The sequence below is a fragment of the Rhinichthys klamathensis genome, unplaced genomic scaffold (assembly GCF_029890125.1).
Source record: "Rhinichthys klamathensis goyatoka isolate OS25496 unplaced genomic scaffold, OSU_Roscu_1.1 h1tg000076l_1, whole genome shotgun sequence".
NCBI classification, from domain to species: domain Eukaryota; kingdom Metazoa; phylum Chordata; class Actinopteri; order Cypriniformes; family Leuciscidae; genus Rhinichthys; species Rhinichthys klamathensis.
In genome coordinates, this window is record NW_026606618.1 from 4,488,394 (window position 1) to 4,501,368 (window position 12,975).

Sequence of the window (12,975 nt, forward strand, 5' to 3'; positions counted from 1 at the left end):
CATCATAAAGACTTCGCTGAGGATACTTACAGGAAGTAAGTGCATATATTTGGAAAACTCACACTGTCCTCGGTGTCCTCCCACTCTGCCTCTGACAGATCCACACTGTTGTAGTTAGGCTTGGGTTTCAACTTCTTCCCATCACTGTACTGTTACAAAAACAAGAGGGATGACAAATCAATATACAGTATACAGCTGTTCATAGTATTTGGGTCTATCTAGAAGAATGTTCGAGTGAGTGAGACAGTAAGAGGATTCAGAGGGACTCACCAGTGGTCTTAAATCAGGATGTGCCAGGATATATCCATTGTTTGTGATGAGGAAGGCGTAACCATGCGCTCCAAGCTAAAAGATACCACCCATTAGCATCCACACTTTCATATTTATGCTAACATTTCTTTTCAGCATTTGTGGCTGTTTATTGAAATGTCTCAAATAAAAGCATCCAAAGTTATGGGTCTGATGAGTCTGAATATGTCGAAATATTTATGTACAGTCACAATTTTCTATAAATAATTTACCAAGAAAGAAGCTAAATTGATATGTGATAATGTGACATTAGATTTCCAATTATATTATACTATTACATATTTATAAAACACGTCAGCATTTGTTGTACAGCCTTTTATCTGAGCTGATATAAATAAATAAAAATATATATTACAGTGAGGTTTTTTTTTAAATCATTGTGAATTATGAGAATTACACACAAACTCCTTATGATAATGAGATTTTGTGAGGTAAATGTGCTTGTTATGAAATTAATGTCAGAATATAAACTTAATATACAAATATTAAATATTTTATGGTCCTAACATTTGTGAGGTAAATGTGCTTGTTATAAAAAAATAATGTCATAATATAAATATATATTTAATAAAAAACTATAAAATATTTTATGGTCCTAAAATTTGCTATATTTTCCAATATATATATTCTCACTTTTGATTTTGAGCTGAAATATGATGTGGACATGTTTCATATTTAGTTCCAATTAACAGCTCGTCACCCACTAATATTGTACTGAAATCACAAATAGCACCTGTGGTAAATATATATATGCTTCAAATTATTATCATATATCTAATAAGTACATTATTAAGCTTCAAAGCTTCAAACTTCACTAGTAACCCAAGTGGTGGCTTTCTTGTACCTTATATCGCGGGGCAAGTTTCATAACTTCCAGCAGGGGGACGTCAGTTCCCACCACTCCCAGCAGAATGCCATGAGAAAGCGTTTCTTTCTTCTTACTGAACACTGGCATAGCCACTGACGTCATGAGCAGCAGACTGTGAGCCTTGCTTTTGAACAGCTATGGGAGAGATTTGAGAACACTTTGAAGACCAAACATGCAGACTGCTGAAGCACACAGTTAAAATCAACATGAAATCAAAATGAACCCCATTTACCATCTACATGCACATTTCTAGTCTTATAGTATCATTTTTCACGATCAAAACAATCCCAAATGAGTAAAATACAGCCTCACTTTACTTTTTTTTGTTTCACTTGGAAATATGTCATTACAGAAGTAAGATGGGTTGCAAACCACATTTCATGTTGATTTTAATAGTGCAAGCTGGATCATCAAATGTGATAAATAATGATAAACAGTAGGGGGCGTCCTAAAACAAGAAGTCCTACTATGCTGACCAGGTTAGCAACTACATTATACTCTGAGCACAGGCTAAATATCTAAAGTCTTCTAATGAAACATGCTAAAATACAGTGAAGCGTGTTTTACTGTCTATAAGAGTTACCTCCTTAGTGTTAGGAAGCTGATGATGGCGATGAATGGGAAAGAATCACATTAGAACAGTGATTTATGAGGAAATATGACACAATACATAGTATTAGCACACGTTTGGGTCAAAAAGCTCAAAAAATCACATTGAAATGCCTTGAAATGAGTTATGAACAGTTGGAAAATGAGAATTGGGAATTTATTAAATGTGAATTCAAGCTGATTTTGTATTATCAAATTCTCTGGTGTTTTTCTGATTGGTATACATTTTTTTTACTCACAACAGTGTCCATATATGCCTCGGTCCAGATTATGTCATGGTCATGGTTGATGACCATTGGTCGACTCAAAACATGAAGATACTCCATGACGTTCTCCTGTACGTCAGCTAGTGTAGAGACGTGAGTATAATATCCTGTAAATATAAAATGTACGTATACGATTTTTGCATATTTTCTTGATGGAAAAAAGAGATTAATATTTTACCAATAACCATCTGCTCTTATGGTTCTAATATGTTGATTTATAATGAGTGAAATTATAATGAGTGGATAATGGTGCTTTCAAGCTTCCAAAAAGACACAAAAGCTTGATCAATTGCTCATGCACTATATTTCAGGTTTACTGAAGTTGTGTGATATTATGTTAGAGTTATTACTAACTTAAAATCTTCACCAGAACAAATCAGGAACAAATCTAAATGAGTCTTTTTTTAATGAATCAGTTGATCCAGTTCACAAGAATCATCTGTTCTGAATGGTGCATCAAAGAATGCATTAATGAATCATTCATTTGATTAGTAATCTGACCTAAATGATTCACTGATAAATCAAATTGATGTCTGTCTCGAGTTCAATTCACTGACTCAGTTGTAGTGGTTAACAGCTCACTGGAGGGGAAGATTCAATTTCTGTTCATTACAAAGACTCAAAAACTATGATATGGTTTCAGAAGATTTGAAATACTGTACAGCATGAGTCATATCGAAAATGATACTTTTATTGTGCTTTTGTGTCCTTTTTTGAATCTCGAACATTTCAATCTTGTGTTCTACAAAAGCAAGAAAGCAATACGAAATCACGAGGGAGAGTAAATTATTGTTTATTTCTTTCTTTTTTGGCTGACTTCATACCCTTGTTGTTGCAGGCAATCCATTTAACGTTTTCTGAGAAGGTCATATCTCTGCCAATAAGGTAAGTAAAAACCCGTACCTGAAAACATTACATTTTATGTTACTGTAGTTTGATCATTGTTCCGTTGGAAATATATCCATACATTTTATTTGTTCAATCAAGTCTCATTGTCTTAAAATCTGTTTATGAAGGTAAAGTGAGCAATGCACACCAGGACATTTTTCCAGAAGGTTCTTCAACAATTTTACAGAGCAGTATGCAGATTTTATAGATGCTGTACGTCATATGTTACAGCCTCCGTTCCCTGTAGCGTGAGCAGATTGTGTGTTACCTTCCTGTCAGGCCAGTTGAACTCTTCAAACACTGATTGGAAATCTTCCATGGCCCCGTCTGTGATCAGCATAATTGCTTGGTTACATAGGCTGCCCTGACCATTTGCTCTGGCCTAGGAGACAGGAAGAGGAACATGGGGGACATGCAGAGGGTTGGCATCGTATGCAGTTTTGTATGTTTATGTGAACAAGTATTGTGAATGATACTGACATCAGCGAGGATGCGGAAAGCCTCCTTCATGGCTTTTTTTACTTTAGCCTCTCCCTTTACATGGAGTTCATCCATAAGCAGCTTGAAATGCTGAAAGGAGAGATGGGATCGGAAAAAAGTGAGGTTTTTAATCTTACACTTTCCCCAAAAATCTAAATCTCAGTATCTCATCTACCTCTCCTCGACCAGTGTTGTTATTGTCAACTAAAATGAAATATAAAACTAAAACTATTACAAATAGTTTTTGTTAACTGAAGTGAAGCTGAAATAAAATATAAATATTAGATGAAAAACGTAAACTTGAAATGTTAAATAAAATAAGTTTAAATTGAAGTACTAACATGATTAAACTAAAAAGAAATTCAAGATAAAAAGAAATATTTAAAAAAAGAATAAAAATGTCAAAACAACTAAAACCTAACCTAAAATTAAATATAAATAAAAAGTAAAAATGATCACTTATATTCAAATGAAAACATTTCAAATTAAAAGTTAATTAAAAATATTGTAAATAAAACTACAAAAACACAGTCCTAGAAAGCAATGGGATTAACTCTTTCCCCGCCAGAGTTTTAAAAAAGTCGCCAGCCACCACATTTTTAATCATTTTCAGAGAAGTTTCATGGCCCCCAGAATATTTTGTTGTGTGAATATCTGAATATGCAATATATATAAAAAAAAGAACAGACCTCTGCTTAAAAAAAAAGAAGTATTCTAGCTTCATGCATGCCTTTTTTAATCAACACTTGAATGGGGGTAAGTTTAATTAAAAAGGCAACATTTTTAGCAAAAAAATGAGAAAATCGCGTTTTCGTCTGAATTCAGAACGATGATCAAAACATAGACGGAGGAGTAGATCGAGTCCATCAACACCCCTAATGCTTGCACAGTCCTATAGCGCGTCCTGGGTCGACATTTCATTCAGTAACATCAGAGAATGTCATTAAGCAATTTTGATTTAGATGCTGTTTAATGTTGAAGATCGCATTATTTTACTCACGCATGCTTATGATAACGCTTGTTTCTGCTTCTTCTTCGCCAGTGTTTTGATCTGGAGATTCAGTACTCTTTCACCAGATGCCTAATAGCGCCCCCTACCGTATAACTACCGAAAACTTTAAATGGCGAAGAAAGTAGAAGAAATAAATATAGGCACTGAGAAGTAAAAATTGAAAAGAAAACTTGTTTATGAATTTATTTATCAAATCTTATTGCTGACTTCTTTTTAAAACATAATTTTGAGAACTTGCATGTCTTTTCCCCAGATAATAACTGACCAGTGGCAATAAAAGGGTTAAGACTTAGAGAGATCGTTCAAAAATGGGACAAAACATAGGATCAAGTTCATCTGAGCCGGTGGGACAGGGCTCCCAGAGGATCTGTGTCAGAACCTTGAGCAGATGCAGAGTGACTTAGACCGTGAATATCATTACAAGTACTGACCCATCAACCTGTATTAAGTCCCATTCTGTAAATGCACAGACCTATGTCCAACTGTCCTACACAATTTACATTATCCTATTTGTGGGTATTTAGAGATGCACAATAGTAGACTATGTTGTATGGCCATTTAGTGCGCTCAGGGGTGCAGAAAACGGTCTAAGTCTTTGAATTATCTTAATTTGGGGTCTTTTCTTCGCAAACACTGATATGTGAGAATATTTGTGATTAATTTATCAGCTTATCATGTAATTAATTCAATTAAAATTAAAAAATTAATCGGTTCGTGGCATTATCAATAAATATAAATATATGGTTTATTTCTACTGCATGTAGAAAACTGTCTGAATTTTGATTTCACTAACAAAACAGTATTACGAGAGTGATCCAAAGGATGAAACGTGCTACCTCTAGTAATGTCACTATCCGATCGCACTATAAATCTGTATCCAACATCAACTGTAATTCCAGAGATTAGAGTACGTCCCTACTTGCTCTCTGATACATAACAAGCAAAAAAGCTGCACATTAGATCAAATCATGCACCCGCTAGCCCATCACATGACTAAAAGCAACAGCAGAATGAGGATGGGCCTAGTTTCCCTGTCAAAGCTACAGCCTAGTGTCCCTGAAAATAAACGCCGTTTGTTTCAGTGATTGCTGAAAAAAATTCATTCGAGTGTAAACATTTAATTCTGTGAAGCAAGTAATTTTTAAAAATAGTTTTGTTTTATATTTAAATGTACTATTTTTTTTAATATATAATATATATATATATATATACATACATACGTTTATTTATAAGTAACCAATATATATATATATGTGTGTGTGTGTGTAAATTTATTTATAAGTAACTATAACCAAGTAAAACATGCATATGTTGATTTCCCAAAAAGTGTAAAAATGTTGACACCAGCCCGACATTGCAACATTGGCTCAACCAGTGGGATGAGTTTGGGCTGGGACAATCTGTTTTTCCAAATAAAGGCAGATGGAAGGAGTATTTAGATCTGATTGAAATAAGAGTCATATGGAATGAAAACAGTTCAACATAAAATTGCACAAGACCTAAATAACATTGAATCAAATGTAATAATTCCGAGATATAACAACAAGAAAAAAACAAATCTAGTATAAATGATAAAGATAATAAATAAAACATATCTAAATAAATGATAGAAAAGAAAATAATAATGTGTAACTACATGTGTAACTGTGCGAGGCATACGTGAGTGCATATGAGGCAATGGTAGGGTGCCGGTATCCTGCGGTGGCGATTGGAGTCATTGGCTTAGTTACTCAGGCTCAAGTGAAGTGGATAATCGACTTACCTCGCGGTTGTCCAAGTCTGCCTGCACCAATGTTCCCTTAAAACAGGGCTCCACGTAGCGGACATAATCAGTGTACTAAGGAAAGGACGTGCAAAATTTTACAATGCTGATAAAATGAGAAAATGATGCTATATGGAAAGCAAAGTGTACTCTTACTGCAATAACATTGACAAAGTCATTTTCCCCGAGCGTGTCCAGGATAGTGTTGATGGTGTGTTTGGCAATGGTCATTTTCAGACCCTTCATGCTGCCGCTGACATCAACCACGATGATGATGTCCTTAGGAGAGGTGGCAGCCTGGATATACCTGCGACAGAGAGAGAGGATCTTCTTAGAAGATGGCCCAGGACAGATCAGTGTATTATTGCATTGCTAAATGATTTATTATAATAATGATAAGTTATTATTAAGTATCCAATTTAGGCCTAAGACTGGGCATTATATCAAACAGTCCCGTGATGACTTTCTTATAAAATTAAGCAACACTTTGGAAAGTGCAACAATTTAATGCTTTTTCTATTGGACTGTTATGACCAAAATTAATGGTAAAACTTTAGTTTATAGGGTCCAATTCTCACTATTAACTAGTTGCTTATTTGCATGCATAACTATTATAGGATATTGTTTTTTTATTAGTTCTTATAAAGCACATTAATGCCTTATTCTGCGTGACCATATTCTACATCCCTAACTAACTTGCTAACTATTAATAAACAGTAATTAGGAGTTTATTGAGGCAAAAGTCGTATAGTTAGCTGAGAATTGGACCCTAAACTAAAGTGTGACCAAATTAATATAGGAGTATTATGATTATGAGAGCATTACGTTACAGGTTTTTACGATTTAAACGTGTTTGAGTTAAGTTTGTGAATCAGTTCAAACTGTCAGGTCTTGTTTTGGTTCATGTTTCATGTCTCTGTCATGTGATCCTGCCATGTGTTCCCTTGTCTTATGTGTCATGTTCTGATTGGTTCATTGTTTGATTCTGTAACAGGTGATCCACTGGAGGCAAGTTGTAGAACTCAAGTGCAGTTTAATATTAATACTCTTCAAAAGCAAGATCAAACATAAAACAAAGGCATGGCATGAAATTCAAAACAAAAACATAGCATGCATGGCATGGGTTATGGTGCTCACCAACAGTGGTTACAGGGAAACAATACTTGACAAAGTTACAAGGCATACATGAGGGCTTAAATACACACAAGACTAAGGACTGGACAAGGGACACCTGTGAACAATCAAGACAATAAACCAATCAGAACATGACACATAAGACAAGGGAACACATGGCAGGATCACATGACTAGAACAGGGGATTACATGACAGAGACATGAACCAAAACAAGACGTGACACAAACTGCCCATTTCACTGATTCAAAACTCTGATTCATTGATAAGAGAGTGTGCATCATCACTCAACAATGTTCATAGATGCCCTTGCGTGGCACTTAAAACATATGAAAATATTTAAGTAAATTATAGATGTAGGTAAATATTGCTGTTTAGTACTATTTTTGTATAAAAATATAGCCTATGATTCATTATTTTAATTAATTGATCAAATATTAGATACAATTTTAATCTTTCACTTTGTGAAAAAAAAACATGGATAATATGCCTATATATTATTATATTTTATTATTTTTATTGTTTTAGTTAAACAATAAACACTAGGGGCCTCATGTATCAACACTGCGTACGCACAAAAACACGGCGTACGTCAGCTTTCACGTTCACGGCCAGATGTACTAACAGTGTAATTAACTTAAGAATGTGCGTTCCTCCAAGTAAACTTCATGTCTGGCATACGTATATTTGTCGTGATTTTTGTCCGTTGGCGACTCATAGAGGCAATAAAGTGAAGTGGCAAACATTACACTACGAATTGTTCTATCGCACCACCAGCTGTCAGATATTGCTTATAATTTGTAATTGATAAATTATTTGACATATTATTGTCACACGAGTTTTATTAAAATATTATATTATGCAATTAAGTAAGAACATAGGCTATATAAAGCATGTCCAAATTGATACAACCCGTCAATGGCAGCGTTGGCTTAACTAGGAATAAAAAATAAACTTCATTATTTCGGACAGTAAAGATAAAAAAAGAAAGTAAAATTTTTATTCAGCAAGGACACATTGAATTTGTTTAAAAGTGAGAGTAAATGCATTTATAATGTTACAAAAGATTATAAGATTTCTATATCTGTTTGATTTAAGTTTTTATTCATTAAAGAATCCTGAAAATACTATATCACGGTTTCCACGAAAATATGAAGCAGAAGCACACCTGTTTTCAACACTGATAATACTCAAAAATGTTTCTTGATCATCAAATCATCATATTAGAATGATTTCTGAAGGATCATGTGACACTGAAGACTGGAGAAATGATGCTGAAAATTCAGCTTTGATCACAGGAATAAATTACACTTTACTATACACTCACCGGCCACTTTATTAGGTACACCTGTCCAACTGCTCGTTAACACTTAATTTCTAAGCAGCCAATCACATGGCGGCAACTCAGTGCATTTAGGCATGTAGACATGGTCAAGACAATCTCCTGCAGTTCAAACCGAGCATCAGTATGGGGAAGAAAGTTGATTTGAGTGACTTTGAACGTGGCATGATTGTTGGTGCCAGAAGGGCTGGTCTGAGTATTTCAGAAACTGCTAATCTACTGGGATTTTCACGCACAACCATCTCTAGGGTTTACAGAGAATGGTCCGAAAAAGAAAAAACATCCAGTGAGCGGCAGTTCTGTGGGCGGAAATGCCTTGTTGATGCCAGAGGTCAGAGGAGAATGGCCAGACTGGTTCGAGCTGATAGAAGGGCAACAGTGACTGAAATAACCACTCGTTACAACCGAGGTATGCAGCAAAGCATTTGTGAAGCCACAACACGCACAACCTTGAGGCGGATGGGCTACAACAGCAGAAGACTCCACCGGGTACCACTCATCTCCACTACAAATAGGAAAAAGAGGCTACAATTTGCAAGAGCTCACCAAAATTGAACAGTTGAAGACTGGAAAAATGTTGCCTGGTCTGATGAGTCTCGATTTCTGTTGAGACATTCAGATGTTAGAGTCAGAATTTGGCGTAAACAGAATGAGAAAATGGAACCATCATGCCTTGTTACCACTGTGCAGGCTGGTGGTGGTGGTGTAATGGTGTGGGGGATGTTTTCCTGGCACACTTTAGGCCCCTTAGTGCCAATTGGGCATCGTTTAAATGCCACGGCCTACCTGAGCATTGTTTCTGACCATGTCCATCCCTTTATGGCCACCATGTACCCATCCTCTGATGGCTACTTCCACCATGTCACAAAGCTCTAATCATTTCAAATTGGTTTCTTGAACATGACAATGAGTTCACTGTACTAAAATGGCCTCCACAGTCACCAGATCTCAACCCAATAGAGCATCTTTGGGATGTGGTGGAACGGGAGATTCGCATCATGGATGTGCAGCCGACAAATCTGCGGCAACTGTGTGATACCATCATGTCAATATGGACCAAACTCCCTGAGGAATGCTTCCAGCACCTTGTTGAATCTATGCCACGAAGAATTGAGGCAGTTCTGAAGGCAAAAGGGGGTCCAACCCGTTACTAGCATGGGGTACCTAATAAAGTGGCCGGTGAGTGTATATTCACATAGAAGACATTTTCAGTGAAATTTCGTTTCTTGCTTGCTTTAGCCATGTTCTTGCAGGTTTCTTTTGCCAAATTGGACTAATTACCATATTTAAATTAATTTAATTGGGGGAGGAGACTGGGTGGGGTGTTGTGCTCGTGCATGTGCGCTTTACGTTAATTGGGATGTACAAAGAGAATATGCGTGGGATCCTTTGTACGCAGAGATTCATACATCTGCTTTTTTTTGTGCGCACGCACATTTACAGCTTTGTCCGTACGCAATGTTTTAGTATGAATTCAACGCAAGTCTTTGTACATGAGGCCCTAGGGATGCACAGATAAGAAAATTTGGCCAATACCGATAACTGAGAATTCTTTATATTTGAAAGCTGATAACGATATGTTGGCCGATAAATCTAAATCCAAATTTTTATATAATTTTTGAGAGCCTGATTACAAAAACAAGTCTCATTATTAAAAGCCACGTCCCACATCCCAAGCACACAATTATAATGTTCTTATTGTAATTTTATGTAGCCTAAATGACCGACTTGTGCTGTGCATGTTCCTTTTTTGAAGTGATTCCAATCATATTTCAAGCAATTCAAAACCATCATAGCGAACAGTCCGCATCTGAAATGTCTCAGCGGAAAGTAATAATCCATTATTTATTGGCTTTAATATCAGCCAAATTTTCTTATCAGGCCGATAACGATAACATTAAAATTATGAACATAAAAACTGTAGGCGAAAAGTTCCCGGATGACCTACTTCCGGCAAGATTCGAAGTGCACATTCGATGGACACATACTGACCCATGAGGCCACGGGAGAGGATTTATGAATGGCAGTGAAGCGATGCAACTGACGCTGGTAGGTCACATGATAATGACAACATGGCGGATGTAGTATGTCCGGATTCTTACACACATTCATACTATATAGAACATACTTTTTTAACGGTCGCGAAGTTCAAATTCAAATGTAGTACCTACTCAGTACCTATTTCGGACGCACCGTTTATGTTGGACTAAAACAGTACATTTTCTTTAGTTTAACATCATCTCATCTAATTTCAGCATCATTCATCTCTTTGGTTTTTTTCACTCATTTCAGTGCAAACACATAAATATCAAAATGTACTGTATATAAGATACTTTATAATTTTCTCACTCCTATAGGCTAGACAGTCACAAACACAATGATGACGTACATCCAATTCTGTCTTGTTTCAAAATGGCCGTGTCTTCGTACTGGTGTGTTTATTCAGATTCATTGCAATCACTTGCCTTTGTATAAACACTCACATATGGAGCCTGTGTCAGCCCTACTAACCTGGCTGTTGAGCTGCTAACCACTTAAGAATGAGATTAAAGTCTTTCAATGGTATCAGAGCCTAACTGGCTGTGCTACTATAGACACAAGCAGACCTTTGGGTGGCATCCACACAGATAATCCTGCGGTGCACTCTGGGTCAGGAAAAGGTCTTGCTGAATCCAAGTCAATTGGCATACATTTCATTTCATATGAATGAATCAACCTCACTACATTGCCAAGCACTTGGACAAGCAGGAGGTCAAATGTTTTAGGTCAAATGCTTTACTTTGTCTCACCAGTTTCTGTTTCTGCAGTCGAAAGCAACAACGCCATTAGAATCAGGGGTCCATTTGATTCCTAAAAGGTACAAAGACAAGCAAAACGAAATATGTTTTACATTAATAATGCAAATTTTTTTTTGGACGTTGAAGTTGTAGGACTGATCAATATAAAACAATGTTCCTGAAAGCAGAATTGGTCAAACCTGGATAGAGTCTGAAGAAGCCTGCTGAGCTGCCAAAATATTGCCAAGTGAGCGTGGGATCCTTCTGAAAGTTACTGATGAAGATGTCGTTCAAGGCCTCTGACATGTACACTCCATTAAGAATGTCTGGATCTGCAAATAAACATGACGCAAATTAGTTTTAGATGTTTAAATTTTGCATTTGCACAAAATAGGCATAGAAAAGGAAAAATTCTTAATTTCCGTTCACACCGTTCAGAATATAAATGCAACCATCACATATAGAGTTAAGCACTCAAATCATAAGTAATCTTCATCCAGTGAAGTTTGATACAATATACCGACTTTTTTTTTTATACTGAATTTTAATTAAGTCAAAAGTTCAAAATAACAGTGGGTTTTTTCCCCATTGATTAACCAGTGTTTAAATCAGATAGCAAGCCAGTGGAGATTCTCATCTTTGCTATCATACCTTTGTTGTACACATTAGTTGGAACTTGGATGTCACTCATTAAAGTGTTGACTGACAGCTTGTTGAAATGTTCATTGACCTCCAATGGAAATTCGCCTCCAAGTTCAATGAAATTTCCCTCTTCATCCATAGTATTCACCAATAGTGAATTAAAGTAGTCAAACTGATAGAAAAATATAGCAAAAATATGACCATGCAATAATTGCATTTACTTAATTTAATATATGTATTATATAAAATGTACTATTTATATAATAACATATTTAATACATTTGAATGATCTATTTATTTAATTAATTTCAATTTAATAAGTGATATTTATGGCATAATTTTACAATCAGGTTTACATAGCAAATCCGTTTTATTTTGATGTTTTTTTTTACCTTTAAAGATGCATTAAACTCATGATACAGGTCAGCATCCTCAGCTGTGTCTGCGAGCCTCTGAGGAAAAAGAGAACAGTATCGTTTTGATTCATTCTTATGAGTTAAAACCAAAGTTCCTCAGAAAATAACACTATAAAACTGTGAATCGGAGTCTTAAAAATTAGGATCAATCTAAATTTTTTTTAAAAGAGCACCTTACACTGACCTTCACAGACTTCATCTTGCTGCCAAGCATTCTCTCGATTTCATCTGAAAATTCCAGCACTAATCGAGCTCCATCCATGTCCTCTATTCTGATGATGGATTCAACATCTTTGAGTTTCTGGGCAAACAGAGAGAATGGTTTTAGCATTATGCTTTTCAAGGACAATTTGTTTTTAATTATGGAATATATGCAATGGTTCTCCCGATTGAACATGCAAAAAAGAAGGCAGCAAGAAACAGTCATTATATTTAGCTCCTTTATTTTACTGACTATTAATATGACAAAAAA

General features: G+C 35.7%; 1 protein-coding gene across 4 annotated transcripts in view; it reads right to left on the reverse strand.

Moving 5' to 3' along the window:
- cacna2d4b (calcium channel, voltage-dependent, alpha 2/delta subunit 4b) overlaps nt 1-12,975 on the reverse strand; it is a 33,242-nt gene that overhangs the window by 16,705 nt on the left and 3,562 nt on the right. For 2 of the 4 annotated variants that reach the window (XM_056251066.1, XM_056251068.1), the window contains exons 3-17: nt 12,688-12,804; nt 12,480-12,539; nt 12,097-12,259; nt 11,646-11,777; nt 11,458-11,518; nt 6,351-6,501; nt 6,195-6,269; nt 3,421-3,510; nt 3,209-3,322; nt 2,877-2,955; nt 2,026-2,159; nt 1,761-1,778; nt 1,154-1,312; nt 271-345; nt 63-149 (exon numbers count right to left, since the gene is read on the reverse strand). In XM_056251066.1, the coding sequence (XP_056107041.1) occupies nt 63-149; nt 271-345; nt 1,154-1,312; nt 1,761-1,778; nt 2,026-2,159; nt 2,877-2,955; nt 3,209-3,322; nt 3,421-3,510; nt 6,195-6,269; nt 6,351-6,501; nt 11,458-11,518; nt 11,646-11,777; nt 12,097-12,259; nt 12,480-12,539; nt 12,688-12,804 (1,515 nt within the window). The remainder of the gene's footprint in view (nt 1-62; nt 150-270; nt 346-1,153; nt 1,313-1,760; nt 1,779-2,025; nt 2,160-2,876; nt 2,956-3,208; nt 3,323-3,420; nt 3,511-6,194; nt 6,270-6,350; nt 6,502-11,457; nt 11,519-11,645; nt 11,778-12,096; nt 12,260-12,479; nt 12,540-12,687; nt 12,805-12,975) is intronic. The other 2 variants (XM_056251067.1, XM_056251069.1) reach the window with 1 other exon arrangement.